This window comes from Ixodes scapularis, unplaced genomic scaffold (assembly GCF_016920785.2).
Source record: "Ixodes scapularis isolate PalLabHiFi unplaced genomic scaffold, ASM1692078v2 PGA_scaffold24__2_contigs__length_7659602, whole genome shotgun sequence".
In the NCBI taxonomy this organism is placed as follows: Eukaryota; Metazoa; Arthropoda; class Arachnida; order Ixodida; family Ixodidae; genus Ixodes; species Ixodes scapularis.
This window is the reverse complement of record NW_024609851.1, coordinates 847,366-874,362: the sequence shown is the minus strand read 5'-3', so window position 1 is coordinate 874,362 and position 26,997 is coordinate 847,366. Positions and strand designations below refer to the sequence as shown.

At 45.7% G+C, this 26,997-nt stretch overlaps 1 protein-coding gene across 1 annotated transcript; it reads left to right on the top strand.

Annotated features, from left to right (window-relative positions):
- The first annotated feature begins 1,071 nt into the window (after window positions 1-1,071).
- On the top strand, window positions 1,072-22,125 carry LOC115322157. The gene is made up of 8 exons (XM_040212086.3): window positions 1,072-1,186; window positions 2,945-3,037; window positions 3,137-3,199; window positions 7,175-7,258; window positions 14,894-14,980; window positions 16,615-16,859; window positions 18,876-19,035; window positions 21,838-22,125. Exons 4-8 carry the CDS (start codon window positions 7,249-7,251, stop codon window positions 21,867-21,869), a joined length of 534 nt encoding a protein of 177 aa, XP_040068020.3. The 5' UTR covers window positions 1,072-1,186; window positions 2,945-3,037; window positions 3,137-3,199; window positions 7,175-7,248; the 3' UTR covers window positions 21,870-22,125.
- The last annotated feature ends 4,872 nt before the right edge of the window (window positions 22,126-26,997 follow it).

The following is a 26,997-nucleotide window of genomic DNA, read 5'->3' as shown; positions in this document are numbered from 1 at the left end:
GTGAATTAAAAAATATGTATAATGATTTATGTATAATACAAGCTTCTTTGTGAGCTAAGAAAGCAGACATTTGTCAAGGTGTGCTGTGCATGAGAATATTTTTATGTCGACTAAGCACCGGTACGGACTATGCACGGCGTGGAGACTATGCAAAAAAATTTATTTTTGACCTTAAACTTGCCTTTGCAGACTAACACCGGGTGCAGATTATAGCCTGGAAAATATGGTATTTAACGTTCTTAAAGTAAAACGTGCGCTCACTTACATCAACTATTGGATGTTTGTGTGTTCGTGGGCATACAGTTTTTGTGACAGTCTTGAACAAACACCATCTGAGGAACCCATAAACAAACTAAAAAATTGATGCAGCTTTGTTAATTCGACCAAACGTGATGAAAGCCGGCACCTTTAGAGGGACATTGTTAGTGAAAACAATTAGGAAATCATACGGTGATGAAATGGTTGTAATACACTGTACACACATCGAGGACGACGTCAAGAACAGTGTCTAGGACAATTTCAAATACAATGTGAAAAACGACTGATGTCTAGGACGACCTCTAGGACGACAATGAGGAGGATGTCAAGGACGTCAGGTCATGTCAGCTTCAGCTACCGGCGCTTATGAGCTTACACGACCTTGGCTTAAGCGAACGAAGCTTGCGCAACCAGCGCTTACAGGGTAACGCGACCGGAGCTTCCGCATCACTACAGCCGCGGTGTTACGTGCCTTGATAACGCGTCCTTTAGCGTGGTTTGGGCTCTCTCTCTCTTTCTCTTTTCCTCCCCCCCTTCCTTAAACTTGAGCACTTCTAAATTTTGGAGGGCTATGAGCTCAATTGCTGGTGATGTGAGAACTATCGAGGGGCACTAGTCATGATCCCAGGCACTGTACTCTTGAAACCATAACAGAGTTGCTGTATACAATAACTTTCTTAATGAATAGGCTACAAGTATTTTTCTAACATAAAGTTTTGTTGCAGTGGAGGGGCGTGCTTTTTTGTCGTGATGTTCCCCCACTTCGAGGACAGTCTGGCGGTTGTCCCGAGGTGCTGGATGCTTGAGGGAAAGCTAGCCTGTTGTTGGCCAAAAGGCCGGCATCATAATTTTAAAAGACTCGTACGCAAAGGAGTGGAGCCGGATGAAAACTGGTACATCCATGGAGTTGTGGTGCTAAAGGAGTGCTGTAAGTAATTTTGTAATTTTTTTCTTTTGAAGTACATTGGCTTATGCTGCCTCTAGACACTTGTGAATATGTGAATGCAGTGATCCCCTGTTACTATGACCAGCTTCATGTTTGCAAGAAGTCTTCATGATAGAGTGAGCGAGGGTTGTCAACATGAGTCAAGCGTGCAAGCATCTTATTGCAAATATGAATTGGTGAAGGGTGACCAAGTTACCCGACATATACATTGAATGCCGTAAAAGAGAACTATGTGGTTGGTTTTATTGGGCACAAAAAGTAAAGACTCAATTAAGTATTGTCCAAGGTTGTTATGTTGTGCAGACAGCCGACTTGCATGTGTTGCTCTTTATGTAATTTTACCAAGTATGTATGTTTATATACATAAATGTCTATACATACATACAAGTATGTATATATATCCATTGGCAATTAGAAGGCATCACATACATATGGGTATGGCCCTGCAGACTTATGTAATGACCTAACTCGCAGAGTTAAATAAAATATACTAATACCAAGTAACTGGACTTAACCATGTATATGAACAATATAATTACAAGGAAAATTGCTTTTTAACAAAGCCAAATATCTTGTGCATTTGCACTTCCATGCATTAATATTTTGCAATTAGGTTAAAACCAACTAAAATAAATCGGAAGCATAATGCGATTGTGCGAACCTGCAGCACATGTGTCGCTCACCTTTCGGCTGCAATAAACCAAACCTGACTCAGCTCGACTCGTTCATCGGTATCCGAAACTGCATTTTAAACGGTTCGGGATGTTTAGATTTTCACAGGAGTGCTGCCATGCCTTTCAATATTAAAATGTATTGTCACTGACAGGACAAACAAAAGGGAGGTCCTTCAGTACGGGGTCCCAGATCCAGTGACAGTCGCCTCCCTTCGATAACTCTTTCGCATCTTGTGAGCTTTCAGCGTTTTCGTGCAGCCAATGCGCAATGGAAGGCGATAAACACATGCCGGAGCTTGTTTTGTGATTTACTATCAAACATATTACTGAACTTGGACAAAAGTTCCAGCTGGCTATATGGAGACATACCAGTATCATCTCGCCTGGAGTATATGTGGCGAAGATTTTCAACTTGTAGGTACAATGCTAGGTCTGAGCTGTTGCTGCTTTTAGCATGTCTCTAAGTTACATTTCAAAATTTTACAAGTTGGGTACCTGGATCAGTTTTTTTTTAGTTATATGCTAACTCCTTATCCATTTTTTTTATTTTTCGCAATTCATAAGCTATTCTTTTTTTTATTTATTGTATGTGGTGGAGAAAGGTGCGGTACAAGCCACACGTGTCTCCACCACAAATCGCTATGTTTAAAAATGTGTAAAAAAAAATGTGTTGCCATATTTTGGCAGCGCTGCACACTAAGCTCTCGACATGCCTGGGTAGTCCAAAACAGCCAAGGGGCGAGCGAGAGTTTGCGGTAAAGCTATATTCATCCTATACGGTTCGGAGACAGCTCTAGGTGGACAAGCTAAGCTTGTCCTAAATGATTAAGGGGTTAAATACCTGACGTTGGTAAAACTTTTTAATCTGTCCTTTTGTTGGGCATGCTGACCTTTATTGATTTAGGACAGAAACCGCCAAGAATTTCTGATCCAATTTGTTTTTCATCAAATGTCTGACAGTAATCTTATATAAGCCATGTATTGCTTTATTTTGAAGGTAAAAGTCATCATAAAGGGCTATGTGGAAAAAAAAGACTGGCGTTAATATTTTCTTTTTTCATGAAAGCAACATATGACAAGGCCCTGAGGGTACTGAAAAGGGCAGAAGAAGACGAGGCACTGGACACCACGGATGGTGGAGTGGAGCGTGGATCACCAGGTAATATGGCTCACATTGGTAATAACAATTAAAATGGCAAGAGCACTAGAGTGGTGAACCCCAGTCATGTCACCTAATTTCCAATGTCAATTTTCGTAGGTGACCGTCACTTCCACAGGCGGCCACTTTCCACCCAACAGGCGACGTCGCTGCCTGCACCACGTAAATAATTTTACAAATTGCTTGAATAATTAAATACATAAATGATTTTACAAATGCTAGCACTGCCAGTGTGTGCCAAAAAAAAATTATGTGAACCGTCTGTGCACCCAGCCATCTTCACTCAAGAATGCTAAGAAAATGAAAAAAAGAAGCATTTTGTTTGTTCAAAGAATGGACAGTGTACTGTATAATAACTGCTTTAAACATCTAATACATGCATGATAAACACTTTCATGTGTTAAGCTTCTTACACTCAAAAAATCTTAATTTTTAATAAAAAAAAACATATTACTGAGCAGACGACATATGGTACGCAGCAAACACTGTTGTGTTTTGCTGCACTGAAGGTTTCTAAAAAAATGTGCAAGACGACTGTTCACATGAATAGCTACAATTAATACAGCACACTTTTTTCTTGAGGTATTATTGTTCTACAAACTAGTTATGAAAGATAAATCATTTAAATTTTCTGTCGAAGCCCACTTTCTTTAGACGATGAAGCAGCACAGATCTCCAGGTTTCGGTGCTCCCTTTCTCATGTCATGAAAGGGCATGCACCGATTTACGAAATGACTCATTAGTGCAGCACATTATTTTCTTTGTTCCGCAGCATAATGTGTTCCTTGTATCATGAATACTCATCTGAGGGTTACTGAACAAGATGGCTAAAATTCCTAGGGTGTCTTATTATTTCGGTGTTCTTGTTACCAATCACTCAAAGTCCCGCTCATGCTTGTCATTCTTAGATTAATCATTATAGTTGGGTATTACGTCGGGGAACATTAACAGGTCCCTCGGGGCCTTACAATCTGTTCACGTCCAGGGCCTGCATAACTTTAACAAAACATAGACTTGGTAGAAGAGGAAGAAGAGGTCGAAGCTCTCACTGTTCCATTCCATTTAGTCACCCCCTGAAGAAGGAGTCAAGTAGACCTCGAAACTGTGGCAACTGTTAGTTTCTGAGCTTTTGGTTTGAGATTTTTTTTTTTATTATTTTTTTAAACCAGACAGATTTCTGTCAAAGATGTTTACTTTCACTCCTTTTGTGATGTTACGCCCTGGCAAGGAGGGCCTTCAGTGGCCTGCGTGCCCCAAATAAAAAAAGTAATTTAGATATTCGAGATCTTGGAGGTCAAATGAAAATTATATAAGTGGGTTTTCTCAAATACAAAACCGCCTCAGCTTCCCTTTAATGTATTTACCAGGTGTTACCACGTGTGTTGTCTTGCCATACATGCAGCCGACATACGCTTCCATCATTCGGATCTTAGTGCAATATTTGGTGGCACTTTAAGGCTTAAGTGGCCGAATTGACATGCTTTGCAAAAACTAACCTTTTTTTAGAGGTACCTGACTCGTCTAACATCTTTTGGAACTTTCAGTAACCAGTCCCAAAGTCTAGAACCCTATAGCCTTCATGTTTTCTGAATTACAGGGCATAGTTCAATGTTGCAATCATTGCCCTCGCGCAATGATTTTGCTGAGAGTAAAGCAAAGGTGTCAACCCTATGTATCAACAAGGGTGGTGCAGAAACTATTACCATAGTGTTACCTTAAAAACTTCTGTTGGTGGCACAGTCTTATCAGTGTTTCCTTGGAGGTCGCCGTTTCCAGTCGTTGCTGTGCAGGTTTGAATGTGTTAAATTAATTTGTGACTGAGATGCGAGAAACAATGGCTGCTTCACTTATGATTTGCATGAGTGGGATAGGTCCATTGTTTTTGTGGTCTGTGGGTGTGCTTAGTGTCAAGTATTTTGTCACAAAGAAGTGTGTTTGAAATGATTCAGAAGTTCAAGGACAACCATGCAAGTGTCAGCTATAATGAAGCAGCCAGATACCTGTCCGTGTCCATGACTAATGACGACTTTAAGGCTCGCGCTGCGGAAACCAGGATCCTGGGTTCAATCCCCACTGCTGCCCGTTTCGATCTGGATGAGCATCGTACCGGCGTGCGGTCGTGTATCACTACTGCGTGGTGCACGTTAAAGACCCCAGGCTAGCGGTTCTACTGCACTGGCTAAATGTCTTATCTACAGCTGGGAGGTTCGTCGCACATTGAGGCAGACTAAGTTCTAGACTGTATAAACATACACACAACCCAATTTTCAATGACATTAAGCATATGCGTGAACTGATTTTGTTGAATAGATGATAGTGGATGATGACAAATAATTTGCAAATCAGTCAAAGCTTCAGCTATTTAATACTACATGACAGGCTTGGGTCTGGAGAATTGTTTGATTAAGGTAAGTTCTACATTTAGGGTGCTGTAGAGTTTATTTTTAAATCACTATCATAACTTACCTCAGGAATTAACCTATTTACGAGTGATAAATTTAAATTCAAGAACACTTTAGGCTGCCAGGGAAAATGCTAGCATGACTTAAGAACTGCTGAAAATCCCACTGCCCACAAAGCGGCAACTTCTTGCTCTAGTCAACTGAGTGAAACGTTCAGAAAACCTGGAAATTGGCAGCACTGCACATGGGCTGATATACCTTAATATATATGTATGATTAGCTTTCCCCCATTTGTTTGGTGCACTTCTTGAGTGAGTTGACATTAACGATAACCTACTAAGTTGCAATTTTGTGATGCATACTATCCTTTATCATCTACAGCTTACAAACAAATTTTTGATATTCCCAATGAAAATAAAAAGATGCGAGCGAGGGACTATTGTCGTTAAAATTTCTGTCATTTGTACGAGTTCAATTTTAAACCACTACTTTCAGCTCCTGGTCTTGCCTGTGGAGTATTTGGCCCAAGAAGTAAGATATTTGCTAGTTTAAACAGTATGAATTACTATGCGAAGCTTTCAATTGTGATTATTTTGTTACGGTATATTTACAATCCCAATGGCCTGTAGATGGCGGGGTGGTAGTTCTAAGACAACGGGAGAGATGGGGTTAGATATTGCAGGATTTTCCATGCACCTGCTCGCTGATGCAGGTCAGCATGCTTAAAGTAATTTATTCGGCTACAAACGCAAAGCGGTCAGAGCAGGAGCATATCGCAGGTGACGGAGTTGTTGATATATATTAGGAAAACAAGCAGGTTAATTTTTAAAAGTTGCAGAGACCTCACAGAACTTTTGAAGCTTTGTGGAGGACGAGCGCATTTAAAAAGACTGACCCTGTCGTTGTGTGTGGGAAGAAAATGTGAGGGTGATCAAGATATCGTTGTGTTCGCATCGTGCCTGGCCACCAGTATTCTAAAGTTGAGCTCCGCATAGTGACTGTTAAGCTGTGGACAAGCCGCGTTCACAGTTAGTACTTATGTCTTTGTGTCAGAGGCTCACAACTCACTGCATATTAGTTTTAATTCATGGGAATACTTGATCAACCTCCGCCATAGTCACTAATGGTCTATGTTGGCATTGTCCTGTCTTTTGCAACCTTGCAGTTTTTGAGGTTTCTGCTAGCTGATTATGGCTTAATAGGAGTTTAGGATTGCATTCAAATTTACAAGTAACTAAACTCTGAAAACATTATGGCACAAAAGCATAAATTTTCTACCCACATCTTATCAGAAGTTATAAGAAAATATTGTTGCCAATCAGATGTATTTATGTTTTGTTTCATTAGTGAACATTAGAGCTTTCAATATTTAAACTAAAGCAATTGGTCACTGCTACGACATTCCAACCAACACGAGGCTGGCAAAATTTTCCTAGAAGTTATGTGAGAAAGCACCAAATAAAGAGGAGTCGCATGCACTCAGGCCTTCAACGCCACTTGTGTAGTGGAAATGTCAATGAAATCACAAACTTGGACGATACCAGATTGTGGTAGTCCTTGTTCTTTTAAGAGTAAACTGCAAAAAAGGCCACTGTTGTGCATTAACAAATGTTCTGTCAGAGAAAACTATAAGAATGAGCAGCTGTGTCATGTTCATATTAATTTTATTGCTCAGTGTACATTCCTTATTGTGTATATTTTAGCAGGTAACAATGTATATTTTCCTGCAATTCAGCTTCATCGCCAGTTGCCACTGACGCCGCAAGGTCAAGCTTGGTTTTTGACCACCAACTGCCTGCAACGGCTTCTATGATCACAGGTTGTTTAGCTGATTCTGAAGTTCCAAATTGATTGCTAATACTGGACTCATACAAGCAAGCAAATAATGCAAAGTTCTTTTGATGAAGGAGTAGGCTAGGTGTTATTGTGATAGATATATACAAAATGTTTTTTATTAGGACCAGGATTTTAAAAAAAAGAAAGAACTTGCAGGTTTTCTTTAGTCCTGGGGGCAAGTAGTTGCCTATTGACCTTTCCAGCGGCAGTCTCGAACGAAGCGATTTCCAGCGCGCGTCCCTGGTTTTGAGATTGTACATCAGTGTTGCCCGACTGCGCTGAGCTGTGGGTTTTCTCGTCAATAAGCTGTGGAAGCCTGCGTAGGAGCAATTTTGAACGCTGGTGGCAGAAAAATCGCCTCGCTTTATTTATTTTTTTTTTTTGGTGTGCTATGGCGAAGAGAATTTCTCGAAGTTTTTAAGAGAGCATTGAACTATTTTTGGGAACAGAAACAAACAAATGAAAGCTATTTTCGGTGAGTCCGTGCGCGATAGAGCAAATGCTACTGGAATGTTTGTTTCATTTTATGCGTATATTTTTACGGCACCATACACTTAGCCGTGTCAAACTACAAAGATCTTAACTGCCTAACATATTTGACCACACCAGAGGATAACCGAACTGCATGGATATTGCCCGCTCACTATATGAAATTCAACGAATCTCATCAATCGAACAACATATATTGTGCGTACCCCACGGTGCCGAGTTATCCGAACAGGATTTGAGAAAGGTCTCAAGTAACACAGCATATCCAATATACAGTGTCGACTACAGTCACTTCACGACGATCGGACGGAATCCGGCTTGTCTTGGGGTTGGGGTACGTTTTGAAGAGTGATGTTTTTTTACACAGCACTAAAGCAAATGAACGAACATGTCTATTCCTTCCACACACCTAGGTCCCGACCCTATCAGCTATTTTTCGCGAAGACCCGGAACATAGCCGGTATGGGGAAAAGAACACGACCGAATCGATTGGTGCTGGGGCTCCGACTGCCCGCACGTTTTTAATTTGCGCGTGACCCGCTTCACGGAGCTCGTGACGCGAGCTCCGTGCTCCGGCCATTGTTGCGGGCTCCTACAGGGCTCCCCCCCTGGTAGCATGGATCGTAGGAGAAGAAAAACTAATAGATCCCATGCTGGCAAAAACAAAAACAAAGGAAGAAAAATAATGAGTAGATTCGGTTCTGACATTAAAGCACAAGAAAAGCTATATGGAGCTATGTGGCCCATGAGACGCGCTTTCTTGTGGGAGGGGTCGTGTTCGCTCGCAGAGACAGTAGGTGTTCTGTGGATAGAGACTGGTCCTTAAATTCTTGAAATGCAGGCTTGAGTCTGTCCATCGCTATGGTTTCTGTATGTCCGTTGACGTCTAGAATCATGGTTTTCTCGGTGCGTTTGAGCACCTTGAAAGGTCCATCATAGGGCGGAGTCAGACTTTTCTTGCTGCCTTCTTTGCGAATGAAAACATGCGTGCATGTTTGGATCTCCTGGCTGACGAAAACTTTCTGAGAATCAGGATATCGAGGTAGTGTCGGTTGAAGCTCTCGGATGAGCTCTCGCAGGCTGTCCAAGTACGTTTGGGATGGGACCGTTTGGGAATTTTTGTTGCTGTTGAAAAATTCACCAGGAAGTCTAAGTGTCGAGCCATAGACGAGTTCCGCTGCGGTGCATCCGAGGTCTAGTTTGAGCGCGGATCGAACGCCGAGGAGGACGAATGGTAGGTGATCGACCCAGTTGAGTCGCCCGTCTCGTGCCGTAATTGCTGCCTTGAGTTGTCGGTGCAGTCTTTCTACCATGCCGTTAGCCGAGGGGTGGTAGGCGGTAGTATGCACATGGTGAACTCCTAGGAGCTGGGCTAGAGCGGCAAAAAGCGAGGACTGGAACTGCCGTCCCCGGTCCGTAGTGACGGTGGATGGACAGCCAAAGCGGGCGATCCAAACCTCAACAAACGTCCTGGCGACAGTCTCGGCAGTGATGTCGGGTAGAGGTATAGCTTCGGGCCACCTGGTATAGCGGTCCACGCAAGTCAAGATGTAAGTAAATCCCCGGCATGGAGGCAGTGGACCCACAATGTCAAGATGCACATGATCGAACCGTGCAGAAGGAGAGCGGAACGGTACCAATGGAGTAACCGTGTGCCGGCTCACCTTAGAGCGCTGACATTGCAGACATGTTCGTGCCCAGCCACGTACATCCGCGTTGATGGTAGGCCAGATGTAGCGAGCTGTTATCAGGCGCTGTGTGGCTCGGATGCCTGGGTGACTGATGTTGTGGAGGTGGTCGAAAACTTTCCGACGAAGAGCTAGCGGAACAAGAGGTCGAGGACTGCTGGTAGACATGTCGCAGAGGATGGTACCGTTAGAATGAGGGAGAGGAATTTCCCTGAGTACCAAGGACTTCAGCATGTCGGGATGGGCAAGCAACTCCGGATCATCTCGTTGTGCGGCAGCAATGCTCTCAAAATCGACAGCTCCACGACTTGCCGAGACAGCGTCGACACGGGAGAGCGCGTCCGCCGCTGAGTTGTCTTTGCCTTTTACGTGGCGGAGATCAACCGTGAACTCGGAAATGAAAGCAAGTTGTCGTATCTCTCGGGAGCAGTAGGCGGTGTGGTTGCCATGGAAAGCATACGTTAGAGGCTTGTGGTCCGTCAGGATGTGAAACTCGTGACCTTCAAGAATATACCTGAAATGTTTGACAGCCAGGTACACTGCAAGAAGTTCACGTCCGAACGTGCTGTAACGTGTTTCGGCAGGCTTCAGTTTCTGGGAAAAAAATACAAGTGTTCGCCACTCGCCGTCAAGCATCTGTTGCAGGACAGCGCCGGCAGCAGTGCTGGAGGCGTCAGTCATGAGACGGGTGGGGGCTCCAGGTTGCGGATAGAAAAGCAGGGCTGCATTGGCCAAGGCTTCTTTAACGCTGGAAAAAGCAGACGCAGCTTCTGCGTTCCATGGAACTGCTGATGATGGCCCTTTCTTGGTTCTAAGAAGATCCGTCATGGGCTGAATCATTTCAGCACAGTGCGGAATGAATCTTCGATGGAAATTGATCAAGCCCAGAAACTCGCGAAGCTTGCGAAGTGACGTGGGTTGGGGAAACTCGCGGATTGCCCGGACTTTGTCTGCGAGTGGTAAGATGCCCCTTGACGTAACGCGATGGCCCAGAAAGTCCAGCGCATCAACGCCGAAAACGCACTTCTTCGCGTTGATGACGAGACCGTACTCCTGCAGCCGGTCGAACAACAGTCGCAGGTGTTGCTCGTGTTCTTCCGGAGAGGTGCTGGCCACGAGGATATCGTCAACGTACGCGAAAATGAAGTGAAGTCCTCTGGTCACTTCGTTGATAAGGCGTTGGAACGTCTGAGCGGAGTTTCGCAGGCCAAAGGGCATTCTTACGTATTCGAAAAGTCCGAACGGAGTAGTGATGGCAGTCTTGGCCACGTCCGCTGGCTCTACGGGAATCTGGTGGTAAGCCTTTATCAGGTCTACCTTGCTGTATATGTTGGTACCAGCAAGCCCAGCGGAGAAATCGTGAATGTTCGGCAAAGGGTACCGATCAGGTACCGTGCGTGCATTCAAAGCTCGATAATCTCCGCATGGTCTCCAGTCATTCGGGTCCTTTTTCGGGACCATATGTAGTGGCGACGCCCAGTTGCTGGAAGACGGGCGGACGAATCCGAGCTCCAGCATATGTTCGAACTCTCGACGCGCGATGTTTAGTCGCTCGCCAAATAGGCGGCGAGGACGCGCGGAGATGGGCGGGCCACTGGTGATGATGTGATGTGTCACACCGTGCTTGGTTGGTACCTCCGCATTGCAGGGCCGGGTTATGGCAGGGTATTCTGTGAGGAGGGCTTCATACCTCGACGTCGTCGCCAGGGGACGCATCGGGGAAGCGTTGAATGACGACAGGATACCCTGGATGGTCAAGGATGTGGTGGCATCGGTGAGGCTTCGGCCACGGATGTTGACGGCAAGGCCAAAGTTTGCCAGGAAGTCCGCTCCCAGTATGGCTTGACGGAGATCCGCGACAATGAAGACCCACCGGAAAAGTCGCCTTAGCCCTATGTCGATGGTTAGGGATCTCTGGCCAAAAGTGGCAATTGCCGAGCTGTTGACGGCTCGTAGGGGCGCGGTATGTTGCACTTGCTGACGGTCCAGTCGTGACGCAGGCAAGACGCTCACCTCGGCCCCGGTGTCCACTAAGAAGCGGTGACCAGAGATTTGGTCAACAACGTAGAAAAGGCGGCTTGTGTGTTGGCCATCGTCACTCGCCGCTGCTAGTGCCGGGCCTCGGGGTTTTCCGACCAGGAGCATGGTTGATGGCAGTGTGTGGCCCGTTCCGCGTAACGCCGGTGGTACCAGCACAGGGCTCTGCTGCTTGACCGCGAGGCTCGTCGCGAGGCTGAACGGGCGTGAGGGGAGCCGCGCCTGGATCGTCGAGGTCTTTCGTCTGACGCCTTCATGGCGGCCACAGCGCAGGAAAGCTCTGCTATGCTTGCCTTGATCTCGGCGACTGTTGCTTGCCAGGGCTGGGGCTCGTGAGGATCGTGAGATGCCACAGCAGCAATAGAAGGGGCTGAATATTCAGCAGTCCGATCCGCCAGCGTGGCAAGACGATCTAGCGGCATGTCGTCAGCAGCTGCAAGAACCATGCGCATTCCTTGCGGAAGTTTTTGAAGAAAGAGCTCCCGCAGTATACGGTCTTGGGAATCGGTGGCTTGGGGACCCAGCAACTGTCGCATTTGGTGGAGAAGTTGCGATGGGCGGCGATCTCCTAGCTCCTGGGCTGTCAGAAGTTGCTGGATTCGTGACCGCTCCGATGCCGTTGTTCGTTCGAGCAGAATGCTTTTCAAGTGATCATATGCGTCCTCACGCGGTGGCTCCGTTAGCACGTCATCGATTTCGTCGGCCACGCTTGGCGGCAGAGAGGCAACGACGTGGTAGAATCGTGAGAGCTGGGTAGTGATGCGGCGAAGATGAAACTGCGCCTCGACTTGGGTGAACCAAACTCGCGGGTTCTTCGGCCAAAAAGGGGGAAGGCGCAAGTTGACCGCTGCGAGGTTGGCGTCAGAGGACTGAAGTGGCGCGCCGTCGCCAGTGTGAGCGTTGCCTTGATCCATGTTGGTTGAGGCTGCTAGAGAAGGCGACGGGGAGCCTTCAGATTCCGGGTCACCATTTATGGGGAAAAGAACACGACCGAATCGATTGGTGCTGGGGCTCCGACTGCCCGCACGTTTTTAATTTGCGCGTGACCCGCTTCACGGAGCTCGTGACGCGAGCTCCGTGCTCCGGCCATTGTTGCGGGCTCCTACAGCCGGAAAGGCTTTTCGGAGATTATCTCAACAGAAATAGTCCTCGAAGAACGTCGAACGGCCCGCGTCGCGGGCTGCATGACGTTCGCTCTCTTCGTTCGTTTCCTGCGAAGGTCGAGCAGGCTACGAGCTCTGGTATTCCCTGGTTCTCACAGTGGAAGATTACAAAAACACGCAAGCATCCTGAACAGGCAAATAGAGTAAACACTTTCAAGGAAAGCCGGCGAACTTCAAACACGCAATGCAGGTGGGGAGTCGCGCTAACCGGGTTTCCACAGCTCAGGCGGGTGGCAGAAATTTTTGGCTGATAGGGGTCGCTTGAGTCGCAAAATGGCGGCGGCCAGCTAGTTGTCTTTGCAAAGGTCTATAGCAGCAACTAGAAAAGAGGCTCAATTGATTCATTAGTTACCTAAGTAGCTAAGATTTAATTTTCTATCTAAATCTTAACCAACTTTTTGGGACAAAATGTAATTGGAGAATCTATGCTCGACCTCATTATGTAGCTGTGACATGAAATTTTGATTAAATAATTAGTGGGTACTACGCGGCAAGAAATGTCATCTTAGTACATGGATTCAAACAAAAACTGAGCCAGCAGAACATGCCCATGACGTCGATCCCTGTGCTTTGTGCCATCATCACACTGCCTTTCGTCGCCTGCGGCATGAACTTTTGGGTTGTGGAGCCAGTACAGAGCGAAGAAATCACCATCACCATTGCTCTTTGCCTGCTCAGTTTCAGTTACGAGGTGTGTACAAGGATTGACATTTCACATCATGGTTGGTTAAGACCAGAGTTACGCAAACTTGTAGACCCGCGACCTCTAAAATAACGCCGTCCGATTACCTACCCTACCCTACCCCCCCCCCCCCCCCCCCCCCGTCCCCTTCCCCGCTTTAGAGCAGTATCAAAGCAATCAACGGCTCAGCTTTCTGAGGCCTCCCCCCCAGACGTCACCTCTCAACCCCGGCTTTTTGTACCGCTGGGTTAAACTAGAATGAAGTTGAGTGTCAATGTCCAACTTCGTTATGACGGAAGATATTATTTAAACTTCAAAAAGTTTGCAGAAACCTTTTAGTCAGCTAGCTAATTATTCCGTTTCATCTCTTTTCTAGTTGTCCCCATAGCTCCAGCCAAGCCCTGTAAACGTTGCAGCCCACCAGCAGGAAATTTCTAAAAATCTAGTTTATCAAAGTAATAAAAATATATCTTTGCTAATCAGAAGTATTCATGTTTTGTTTCATCAGTGAACATTAGAGCATTTAATAATTAAACTATAGCAATCAGTCACTGCTACGTGATTCCCACCAACACGAGGCTGGCAAGAATTTTGAAGAAGTGCTGTAAGATAGTATGGAATAAAGAGAAGTCAAATGCACTCAGTCCTTAAAACAACTTGCTTGGTGGGAATGTTATGAGAAGCACCAATTTGGACAATAACAGATTGGGTTTGTCCTTGTTATTTGAGGAGCAAACTGAAAAAAGTGCCACTGTCATGCATCAGCAAATGTTCTGTTAGGGCAGGGGTTCTCAAACTGGGTTCTGGGGAACACTGGTTTCACGAGCTGGTCTCATGGGTTCAGCGAACACCCAAATTGCCATCCCCCCCCTCCCCCCAATCCCCCCTCCCCCGCTGCAGGCTGCACGGCAGGACCATGCAAAGCGCCTTCATCTCACTTTGTACTGACATCGCAATTGATATGGTGGGGATATATGGGAAGCAACACAAGCAGAATTGCCTACAATTGTGCATCTGTTGCTTCTCGGTCGGCAAATATAGAGGAGGGGGGGAGCAGTGTTCCGTGGCAGTTTTTGAGGCTTCCTGGGGTTCCGTGAGACCAAAAAGTTTGAGAACCCCTGTGTGAGGGAAACGTTTGAAAAGAGGCCAATTTGTTTGATTTGCACACCAGTAGCAAAGTATAAACTAACGCGGAAAGCACCCACTTCGTTCAAGCACCCACTATTAACACTTTCCAAACTTGGAAATTCTGCAGTTTGTACGTTCAGCGCCCGATTTGACCATTGACAAGCGCCATTGTCTAGATTAACCCAGTTTTCAGTGAAAGTGAGGTGGGCACTCCACTGGTATCTTATGGTAGCTGTGTTTGGAGATTCGTGTTTGTCCTCCTTGTTCTTCTTCTCCGGGGATTATTAGTGTTATTCTTGTCCACCTGGCTTGCTCCTTTACATTAATTGCATTATCACCTTTGTCATGTTCATATTAACTGTATTGCTCATTGTACATTCCTTATCCTGTATAATATACCAGGTAACAATATATATTTGTCTGCATTTCAGCTCCACCTACCAATGATGCGGGAAGGCCGGCAAGCTGCGCTTCAGACTGCCAACCACACCCTCCAGCAACAGTTCCTGCACTCACAGGTTGTTTAGCCAATTCTGAACTTCCAAATTAGTTCCTAATGCTGCAATCATACAAGCAGGCGAATAATGCTCATTTATTATGTTAAAGAAGTCCAGGTGTTTTGGTGTCATGACATTTACAGAATCGGTTCTATAGCAGAACCAGAATTGTTTTTAAACAAGAAATCTGATGTACAGTGTAGACCGCATATAACGTATGTCGCGGGAGTCGCGAAAATCTGCACTATAAGCGGTACCGCGCTATAACCAAAACATCAATTTTTCAGGCCAAAATACATGCCATCAGACAACTTACCTTTGTAACACAATTTATTTTATGTTAGATGAAAAATAAAGCTTAGTTTGAGGAAAGTCTTTATTTCACAATACTTCTCTCTCAAGTGTGTCACACATTTTGAAAGAAATGAGCGACTTTCGCCTGGCACAGCCTTTTAACGGCGTCGCGGGTTGCGGACGGACGTTGCTAACGTCAGAATTGCTAACCCTAATCACTTTTCTACGGCGATGAAAACACGTGAAAATTCGCATCCTTTATACGGAATGCGCCAGTAATACCTTCAACTTGAGCACAGGCACGAAATGCTCCAAATAAGAAATCCGGGCGATGTTTGAAAACACAAATGCTTAGAAAGGACCACTGTAGTCGAAGTAACAAACACGACAACACGGGCGTTTCTGCCGTTTTGAGAGTGCCGCCACAACATCGCCGCACGAGTAGGTGGACCTTCCCTTCTAGTACGTGCTACGTTATCATAGCGACACACAACGAAAATTCACTGTCAAGGATAGCGCTTTTACGCGGAACGATGAGCGACGATCACAACCGACGCCATGTTTGCGGATAGAAGCAGCCGGCCCGTGACCGGCATGCAATGCGCGCGAACACTTCTCCTCGACCTGCGATTGGTCTGTCGTTGCGGTTGTTTCCAATGCAGCGGAGGGACGCACGCACGTTTACGACACGTCCATGCCTCCCTCAGTCGCTATGGCAACTGAGGCCTCCCTCTTCGCTTCTTCCCGCTTCTTCGAGCAACCTCCTTGCCCCGCCGAGTGCAGCTCGTGGCTAGCGCCGTTATCTAGTGTCGCGCAGAGAAGCGTGCGGTCAGCAGGCTGTTCCAGAAACTGCACTATAACCGGTATTTCCCTTCGCGCGCCTGCATTTTAGGCGGTATGTAATTACGTGGAGTTCTATGGGAGGCGAACCGGTGGTTTAAAAAAAGCCACGTTATACCCGGTCCTGCACTATAAGCGGTTACGTTGTAAGTGGTCTATACTGTATTCATTTTCACCCAAGAGCAATAGTAAGAAAAGTTGGGCTTCTTATATTATGTAGTGGTGTCATGAAGTTTCTGTTGTCCTTTCCCTCCTGCCAAGTAAAGTCCTCTGCAACCCATGGATGTGCTTATTAATGTCGTGGATGGCCTTTTCCACAAGAAAATTGTTGCACTTCTACGAAGTTTTTCAGCATGCATATACTTTGTATCTGAGCCGTAGATGCCTAGTTCAATTATGGCTTTGGCTGTATGTAACCTGAACTATCCAGTTCCTGTCTTATTTACTCCGACGCTCGAGAAGCACAATGCAGTGTCATTCCTTCCTTGTACATTTTTAAATATTTCTCTTTTTTGTATCAGGCTTTGAGTCACAGGTACTAAAGCTGCTCTTGGAGCAGCGCCAGCAGCTCCGTGAGCTGTCGCAACAGAACACAGCCCTCAAGGAAAGCCAGGAGGAGCTGTGCCTGCGGCTGGCCCAGCTGGAGGGCCAACTTCCGAGGAGGACTGAGCCAGCTGGAGAGGCAATTCAGCTGCCTCTGTTCTCCCTGGAGGATTTCCAGGCCGCGGAGGAGGTCCTCCAAGATGGTGCCTCAAGAAAAGCTTTGGTATGGTGCATGGGATCTGTTGTGTCGTGCAGTAAGACATGAAATTTTAACTTGCTCCGTGATGCTTGTTGTGTGCACCAGCGTGAACATTCCTTTTCAAGTTATTCTTTTAGTGGAGGTATTGTATGCTTTATAGTGTATGCCTGTGCATTCCTAAACCACACAAAACATGAAAAATGTTGATTGTGGTATAAAACTCCTCTACTTCCACCCTTTCCCAGATTAAGGGAGTCTGTCAAACCATGGCAAATGATATGGCAAAAGGGGACTAACAACCATGTTTCCCCTATTTCCACAAAGTATTTCTGAGAAGAGCAAATAGTTTCTGCGCACTGCATAATGAACTACATTCTAGAGTTTCCAGACTATCCAGCATAATGCTGGCAGTTGGAATAAGATAAAATTAGCTTGGAAGATTGTATGTTAGCAGTTTCAAGAGTATAACACATTATAAAATGTCAAAGTGAGAAGGTGGAGGCCGCTGGAGTTCATGGGTGCATGGAGATGCACCCATGAACTCCAGCGGCGAGGCCGTTGTCTGCGCTCGCGCGACGAGGCACGCACAACTGCATGCCTGTCGTAGTTGTCCTCACGTGCATGCGAAGATGATTGCATGACAGAGGCACCAGCCGAGACACTTGCAATCCATTGTTTTACGTTTGCTTACTTTTGACAAAAATCTGTCTCGTCGGGAACCAGTAAAACGCAGGCAAACGGTTTTTCGGAATTGCTCGGCATTGCCTACAGCACTGTACACTTGTGGGATGTCTCAGCAGTAAGAACACAAGCAGAGAGTTCTGTCTCAAAACGTCACATCACAACACAACATAACACAAAATGGCCTTCGTTTCTACATCACCTAAAACAAATAATTTTATTTTTCTAAGAATATCTTCTCCAAAAGCCACTTTTGCTGCTACGAAACACTATCTTCGCTGTTCCAGAAGCCACTTTTGGTGCTCCAAAACACTGCTTGGGTTGCTCCAAAGGCCACATTTGCTGCTCTAAAACACTGTTTTGGCTGCTCCAAAAGGTGCTCCAAAATGGCTTAGGCCAATCACATCACTGGCTCACATAGAATGTGAGTGTTCATAAAACACCTTTAGTGTACTAGCTCAGGATAATTAACGTGCTCAAATTCAGTGTGAAAAACAAAACATAATCTATCTGTATACCGTAATCACTCAAATGTAACGCAACCATGATTGTAACGCAAAGGATGACTTCACAGCGCAAAAAAAATAAAAGAACACAAATGTAACGCCAGTAAAGTGAGGGGAAAAAAGTGATTTATTTGTTGCACATAGTGGCCAACACCTGCCAGTTTCTAAAAATAAAATGACTTTGCTCACTCATCCCTTTTGCCATTGGTAATCAAGTGTTCCCCCTGAGACAATGAGGTCCGCGGAAGCCTTTTTGGCTGGGCTCACACTTGAAGAGCGCTTCATGCTGGAGCCTGCACCCACAGATAGTCGATTTTGTCACATCCAGCCGCCGAGCCGCGGGAGAGTTTCCGATTTCCTCAGCCATCAAAATTTCACTTTTTTTAAAGTGAATATCGTACTGAGCTCGTCGCGTTGCCATTTCCTCGGGTCCAGTTGCGGAAGCACGAAGCAGCAGCCCGCGAAACACGGGCACATGGGTAAGGTAACCCTAACATGGGCGCAACGAGTCGCAAACAAGAATAGACTTGGATTGGCGGTTGCCAGCGTGTATATGTTGCCAGCACAAGAGTGAAAGATTGCGAGATTTTTCGTAGCTATTTTAAAGAGCCTGTGCTGCGACACCGCCAAGGCAAATTTTGAAGCATTTCGATTATAACGCGAACCCCCAAATTAGGTGAGGGAAATTTTGAAAAAAAACTTGCGTTACATTCGAGTGAATACGGTATTTGTCTAGGACTCTGTTAGCAAGATTTTACATTACGCTACTGCTATACTGTGCACGTGAAGCTCCCTAAACTGATATAGAAAATATAGCACTCATGACTAATTTTGTGTTTTGTTCGTATTGCAGAGAGCTCGGTTTGTTCTAATGGGTGGAACAAGTGTGAAGGATGCGGTTCGCTGCATCATGGAGCGAACCCTGAAAAAAGAAGTTCAGGCGCATTTTACTTTCGTGGGGCGGCAGGGGAAGCAGCCATTTAAAGGAACGAAGCTGTTTTCCGTCATCAAGGGTATGACTTCTGTCATTTACAGCTTTATTTATTGAACATGGATATCTAGTAATTTTTTAAATACCCAATGAACTTGATGTTTTGACACAAAGCAAACATTTAGAAGAAGCTTCTACTTGAAAACATGCAGAGTGTGCCCCATTTTTTCATGTAAAAAATGCTTTTATTTTGCACCATACTTTGGTCTCGGGGATGTATTTGGATGATGATGATGGTTTGGGCTTTTATGGCGCAAGAGCAACTTAGGCCATATTGTGCCAAGGATGTATTTGGATCTGTAATTGCTTAATCTTTAGCTTCAGCTTGAGTACTCAAGGTCCGTAGGCATAGAGTTGGATATTTTGTTTATTTCTTTGCTGATCTTGTATTTTTTTATTTACAAACAACACTGATCCTATCTGCGGGGTCGTGGCAAGGCGAAGTATTACAAGTCAAAGCATCAAAATATGAGTTACCCATTTAGAGCACAAAATGGAAACAAATGCACTTTCAGAATAGTGGTTAATACTGTCATAAGAAATTCCATTGAATTTTATAATCGTTTGAGGAAAAACTAAGAACTAAGGTCTGCAGAAGTTATTGTAAAAATTATGTATCTAAATCTGTTGCTCACAGTGCTTTGTGTATTTCTTTCTTGAGTGTGTTTCCGTTGTGTCTGATAATATAACCATAAAGTATGCTGGTAATGTTACGTTGTACACCATGTTCTGCGTAACTATTTTATGTTCACTTATGTTGCTCACCCCTATTACGGTCCCCATTGTAAGGACTAATAGTATTGTCAAATAAAATAAATATTAAGAATTAAAAAAATCAATTAGTAGAGTAAAATGGTAAGTTATCTTAATTGCTTGGCATAACAAATAAAAAAAGTTACAGTATCAACAGTGTTACTTTTTATACTTCTTATTAATTGATCAAAATTGGTAAAAGAACAAGGAGTGGGTTGGTAAAGGTAGGAAAGCATGTCTCTCTATGGGCTTTGTGGGGATTCCTGTGGTCTCCTTTCCTTGATGGCTGTGATACTGGCCGCAGGTTGGAACGCTCGGCCTCCTTCGCCGTGAGCCCTGGCCTGCTCGTGAAGCGGAAGGTCCTTGGTCTTGGTGGACGCTCCTCTCACTCTCCCGGGTGGACCTCTTCCTGGCCCCACGCTCGAATGCGGCTCAGGAAAGACAAGCAAGGTTTGGCCTCCTTTTTTCCGCTTTCGGAAACGGGGACTTGCCCAGTGATCGCAAAAGAAATAGGACATGTCTCAGCTCCTTCTTTGATGCTTCTTAGATCTTGGTTCTCTAGAACCCCGCGTATGGCAGGTAAGGACCTTTTCTTATTTTGCCGGCGTGGAAAGCATTCCAGGTGGGGACATAGTAGTTCGTATAGGAGAGTGTTTTCATAAATTCTCTTGGACACTGTCCTTACTCTGGTACGAGGGTCTTCTTTTCCGCTATATTCGAGAGAGTGAGACAAGGTTGTCAATCATAGGCACCGACGGCAGAAATAACTTATCAAACCGACCCAATGTAACGTGGCCTTAAATGTTGTCTACGTTGCCGCAGAGGTGTGGGACTGCGCTACTAGGTTGACATCTCCATTCAGATCGCCACCACTGTTAAGATAACCCTTTGGTTATCTCGAGCAGAAGTACCGATAGAGTAACCAAAGGGCCGTTTCAACAGCGGCGGCAATCTCGAAGGAGACACCAAGCTTAGTAGCACGGTCCCACATCATTGCTGAGGATTGGTTCAATAAATTTCTTCTGTCTGTGCTAATGATCGACTCTTTGTTTGATTGTCGAATATAGCGGACACACAAACCAGAGTAAGGACGGAGTCCAAGAGTATTTGTTAGAATACTCTCCTGTACAAACTACTATGTTCCCACCCAAAATGCCCCTTCCCCCCTTGCCTGCAATGTAAGAAAAGGTCCTTACCTGAGATGCAGGGTTCCGGAGAGCCAACATTGGGAAGCATCTGAGAAGTCACCGACATATCCTTCTATTTCGCGGTCACCGGACGAGTCACCTTCGTGAAAGTGGGAAAAGAGGAGGCAAAACCTCCTTGCCTGTCAGCAGTGATTTGCATCTGAGCGGGGGAAAGGAAAGGGGAACCACCGGGAGAGAGTGAGGGGAGGGCCCTCCAAGACAGGGGACCCTCTGTTTCACGAAGGAGTTGGGAGGTCATGGTGAAGAAGGTCGAGCATTCCGACCCGCGGCTATTATCAGAGCCATCGGGGAAGAGAGATCACAGGAATACCCACAGCTTTTACTCCATATCATCTTTGTTCATGTACATTTTTTTATGATACAAATGCAAGCCCTTTGGTAAGCTCAGAAACAAATCTAATATTTTATGTGTTAAAATGCACTCAATAGCTTTTGTTTATAGATGGCTAATTTTGTGTTTAACTAAAAATTGTGTAAAAAAATGGGTAAAAATGCACAATTAATTTTTTTACTAGCACAAACATTTATGAGGCATTCATATAGCAAAGCAAATTGCAGTGCACAAAAGCAAGCAAAAGCATTCCAGTACAGTGTGTATGAGCATCTTTTGTTTTGCTGTAATCCTCGTGATTGCACATCCTTGGACGAAGCGTGTCTATAATTGTCTGAATATAGCTGTCACAGATAGAAAATAATAGCACAAACATATTTTGTACGAAACCATCTTCCAGTTATTCAAGCACATTATTACATCATTTCGTCAGATAACATACAGCAAATTTTGGTAATGGGATGGCGTAATGGTGGAGACAACAATTTTAGTCTAACTTGTGTATTACTGTGTTTTGTATTTGGTGTTCTAGCTGCTGTCCAAAAAAAAAACGAAGGCGGCTGACACGGAGGTAGAGGCGGCCACCCGGGTCTACCTCTACGGTGTGAAGGACCGGGAGGGCGGGCGGCGTTCCCGCTTTTTGGAAGCTGTAGATGCTGCAGCTTCGAGGAGGATTGCAGCATTGAGCGAGGCTCCAGCTTCGAACAACGCTGTAGCCTCGGGCGAAGCTGCAGCCTCGTTCGATGTTGTGGACCTCTTCGAGGTTGCCGCATCCGGTGGCTGGAGCGACGAAGATTTCTAAGAATAAAACCCGTGACCAGTCTTGCGTTTTTGCCCTTTTTTAGCACCACTGGTGGAGGTGTTTTTATTTCAATGGGTTTGTAACTAGTGGTGATGTATCGTTTAATGCAGGAATAAAAGCTATACTCCTTCTAACTTTACAATGATCTGCAGTGGATGCTGTGAGCTATCCCAGGCAGACCAGCATGGTGAAGTTATTGCATGATTATGCCCCCCTCCCCCCCCCCATGTCAATGCAGTCCATCAACTTCACATTATTGTAAGGTAAAACAGTCTATATGTAATAACAATCCAATTGATGCAGCCAAAATTGTTAAATTGTCATAAATTGGTAGTTTTAAGTAATTTTCAGAGATGCCAACTTTACCAACTTTGGCTTGGGTCTAGTATTCCAAAAATCATATTTTGGTATGGTGTGTGGGTGCTATTTCAGGTTTATGTGGCAGAAGTCTGGCATTTTCAGCCATCTTGCCTTGGCTCATCCATGTCACTTTTTTATGCACTCCAGTGGCTAAACAGAGAAAAACAAAACTTTGGCATGCCTCTGGGCTTTCTGTGGCATTTTTGGCACATGTTAGACAATCCAGTGGGGAGCCAGAGAAAAGCTAGCTCTTATGCTCCTGAACCCCCAAATTAGGATTGACTGGCAGCTTTGGCTCAGGTATGGCTCTTTTAGCACTCCTGGGGCAAACCGTAGAAATGCCAAACTTTGGCATGCCTCTGGGCTTGCTTTGGCACTTTATGGCGGACCAGAGAGAAGCCTACTTTTTGTCCCCGAATTCCCAAATTGGGATTTACTATGGCTCAAGTATGGCACCAACTTTGGTGTTCTTCTGCCGGACCAGCAATGCTAAACTTTGATATGCCCCGAATTCCCAAATTAAAATTTACTATGGCAATTGTGGATAAAGTATGGCACCAACTTTTGCGCTCCTCTGCCGGACCAGAGCAATGCCAAACTTTTGTATGCCCCGAATTCCCAAATTAGAATTTACTATGGCAGTTATGGCTGAAGTATGGCACCAACTTTTGCGCTCCTTTGGCGAACCAGAGCGACAACGAACTTTGGCATGTCCGAAATACCCAAATTGGGCGTTGCTCTGGCACTTCTGGCCTAAGTATAGCACTACTTCGGCACTCCTGTGGCGAACCAGAGAAACGCCAAACTTTGGCGTGTCTGAAATACCCAAATTAGGAGTTGCTCTGGCAGCTATGGCTCAAGTATTGGGGAGGAGATCGAATGGTGGCGCTGGCTAGCGGCCGCCGTCGCAACTATTTTGCGGGAATAACAATTCCGCCGCTAGTATTCGTTCAGCCATGGAGGACGAAGACTTGAGGCTCGTGAAAGGTATGTGGAATAGTTATCTGCTCGAAAAGCATCTGCAAGGGGGGTAGCATAGTCCCTGCTTGTCTCGCCTTGCTTTAAATGTCGCCGCTATCTCGTTCGAAGCAAAAACCAACCCAAGTCTAGCCGCTCGCGATTGGCCGCGTCGCTCCGGCTGCGCGTGCCAGGTCGTGCGTGATTGACGCGGTGTGGCGATGTTTGTGCGCTTCCTAGGTTGGAGAAACCGTACTCACGGAACTCGCGCATTGCTTTTCAGTGTCCTTGTCACTTGCAACAACAATCAGCCATATCGGCGAGAGCAAGAGATGCCTCGTTGAAGGCGAAGACGTATCGAAGTCCGATCATGTGATAGCGTGCAGCGTCGCCCCGGAGCCGACGGCTGACAGCGTCCGCATCGTCGGATACGTCCTCCAGTCCTGCGCTCTGCACAGGGATCCGCATACAGTGCATCTCACTCTGAACAAAGGGGAGATTGTCTCTCTGTGCTGCACGTGCCCTGCAGGGCAAGAATGCACGTTTCCACTGCGTTTTTTTTTTTTTTTTTAACGGGAGGGGTTAGGCGATGTACCACGTTTTATTAGACGACATCAGTTCCTTCATCGTTCTCTTAATCTGCAAGGTAGTTTTGTTATGAAATGTTGCACTGCCTAGGCATTCCGTAGTTAAGAACTGATTTAAGTGAGGAAATCTACGAGGTGTTGTAGAAGTGGTGTAGAATGCAAGAGATATAACGGATGTGTGTTTGTGCTGCCCCCAGAAAGTCAAGCGAATGCAAGCACTGCACTGCTGTCCTGCTGAAAACCAACAGGATGCAAGAGCTTCCAGTTGTCAAGCACAGACTTGCCGCAGGCTTGGGGCCAGCATGCGAAGGATGTCGTCAAGACCAAGTATGCAGTGAGGTCTCTCATGGAGATCCCCTTCTGCCCAAAGGTGAGTGCTGTGCACAGCGAATATGTGCATATTTTTTTTGAAGTCCCGCTATCTTGAAATGGCAGTGCAGATTTATAACATCTGTACTCTGCATGTAGGTAGATATAATGCTTGTTTAAAAATAATGGTAGCCTTCAATAGTGGATGCATGCTTTTATAACAAGTGCATTGCTGGTCGGATTGACAGCGCATGATCGCCGTGCAGAGTTCAGTTACGTTTAGCTCGGGGCCAGAATGCGCCCAGCCAGCTGGCGACAGCCTGGGCTGGCACTTGGAAAGTACGCCTGAATCTAGAACTTGGCTGCCATGTTAAGGAATATGCAAACAGCTGGAGCTAGCTGCTGAAGTTCCTGGAAAATGCTCGAGTAGCTGGAGACAAGTCGCTCACAACAAAAGGGACCTCCAACCATACTAAAGGCAGAAAAATGGCCCTGCAGATCGCTTCCCGATACTCCATTGTCTACCTTTATTGCAAGCCTGTCTCGGACAACATCAGGGCTAGACAAAAGCAACAATGCCAGTCCGACTCCGAATAATGAACCAGGCAGCTACCCTGACCGTTATTCCAGCCAGGGTGGTTGTGTCCAAGCCGCATTTAAGTTGAGGGTAGAATGTGGGGTGCGGTTGCTCAGAGACGCCTCTAGGTACCCTAACCAAACAAAGACCCCTTTGGACACCATTTACTTTTCTCCAGAAATACTGGTGAGCACCTTCCGTTGTCTTGGAAGCCGGTGCCCAGTTCTGGTATGGGCCTCTCTCCAAGAGCCTTGTCCTGGCTGCTGGTCTCTCAGTGTTCCATACAGACAAATCACAGATAGCCAGGCGCATTAGGGTATTAGTGAATAGTCTGTTTTAAATATTTTCGTGCCAATTATGTTTAGACTGGTTTAAATTTTTGTGCTGAGCTTCAACTGCGGTGAACGTAGCCAAACATAGCAAAAAAGTTTCTTGAAACGTGCATTGCTTGGAAACAAATTGTTCGGCGTAATGAAATTTACTAAACCAAGCAAACAGGATCCCTTCCTGATGAAAGATGCCAGCTTGGCGTGGCCAATTGGTGGTAGAAAAGTGGCTGGCCAATTGGCTACATGTTTACCCTTAAACTGTGGCCGCAAGCGGCTGTCGTCTGCTAGCCACTGCGCCCTGCGCCTCTACAGTGTATTCCGCTGCTGAGTGGCAGTCATGGCGACAAAGCGCTGCCATTGTTTTTTTTGTTTTTAAAAGAGATTTCCTACATCTCTGACCAATCACAATCTTTGATGCCATCAGCTATATGAGTTTAACATTAACCTAGATAAGGGGTGTTTGTGGCTCGTGGAAATTAAAACATGATGCTCTATCCAAGACTTGGTGAATTACTAATTGTTCTCTGGATCTCAAGAGTCACGAAGGCCTTCCGCACATCTGTCCTGTACTATTCACAAAAGGAAGAGAACACGAAAAGGTAAATCTCGTTTTTTTTGCAAAAACTTTTCTCCCAATCTCTTGTTTAAACATACCTAAACTCATTACAAGGTGCAGTCATGCCTTTTTCTATGGCGAAACTAGTAAAGTGCAATGCCGTAACAAGTGAAGGTTATCCCAGTTGTGATCTTGTGACTCTAGGCACTGTTCCACAATGGGGCTAAGGTAGGCCAGAGCCGTATATGTAGAGAGTTTGGTCAATGGGAGGCGCAGGCAGAGCCAGGGCGTGCGGCAGACTCGGAAAGAGGGCTTGCCATGCTCTCTTCACCAACCAGAAGCCGAAAAGAATCCCCTAGCGGTGATAGCGAGAAACAGTTCTGATCGAAAGTCTGTGTTCGTATATGGTTTTAATAAGTGCGTAAGAGTGAAGTGTAGTAACTCTTGGTGGTTGAAAATAGGCTCACGTGTTATTTTGATCATGATTATCGAGAACGATGTAAGAAACGAATGCGCCGCTCAACTCTGTTTTGCGCGGACAGTGTGTGACCGCTCAAACGGCAGATTCTCGGCCCTTGGCGTTTGACGTACGGATAATGTCGATCGTTCCGCTACTTGCACTCTTCCACCATCATTTTTGATGAGCGTGATTGGTACATCACGTGTACCATATTTTCAGCCATCCAGAGTTATTTCAATGCAGTTATCAGGTTTGTTCCCGCGACCACCTCCAGGGTATTATTTCCGGCTTTTGGTTGGTCACATTCGAATTTCTGAAGACGCCCTGGAACACGCCCAGCCCGCTTTCGGCCAATGGCGCCTCCTCATTGGTCTCCTATACTTCCCAACAAATGGCCAAACTCTCTACATATACGGCTCTGAGGTAGGCTAATGCCCACCAGTATACTATTATAACTCCTGTGCCATAAGTTACGTCCCCTATTTCAGAGACAAGTGGAGCCAGCACTTCAGCAGCTGTGCCTCGACCCCGAAGCCTGCTTGAAGCGCTTCAGGACCTGCCTGAGGAGGAGACCGAAAACCTGCTGGAGCAACTCAAGCGCATAATGACACGAGAGGCTATTGCGGAAGTTGAGCGCATGACAATAACACAGGCCTCATCATCTGATTGGATGCTGTGCAGGAGGGGTATGGCCACTGCATCCATATGCCGTGGGTTCTTTACCCGCGCTGTCACTAAAGGCTCAACCACGGCCG

Bases quoted from the DNA above. Each gene is read 5' to 3' on its own strand.
- LOC115322157 (XM_040212086.3), top strand. The intron at 14,981-16,614 runs GTTGTTTAGCCA...TTTTTGTATCAG, and splicing joins AACAGTTCCTGCACTCACAG to GCTTTGAGTCACAGGTACTA. The intron at 16,860-18,875 runs GTATGGTGCATG...TTCGTATTGCAG, and splicing joins GTGCCTCAAGAAAAGCTTTG to AGAGCTCGGTTTGTTCTAAT.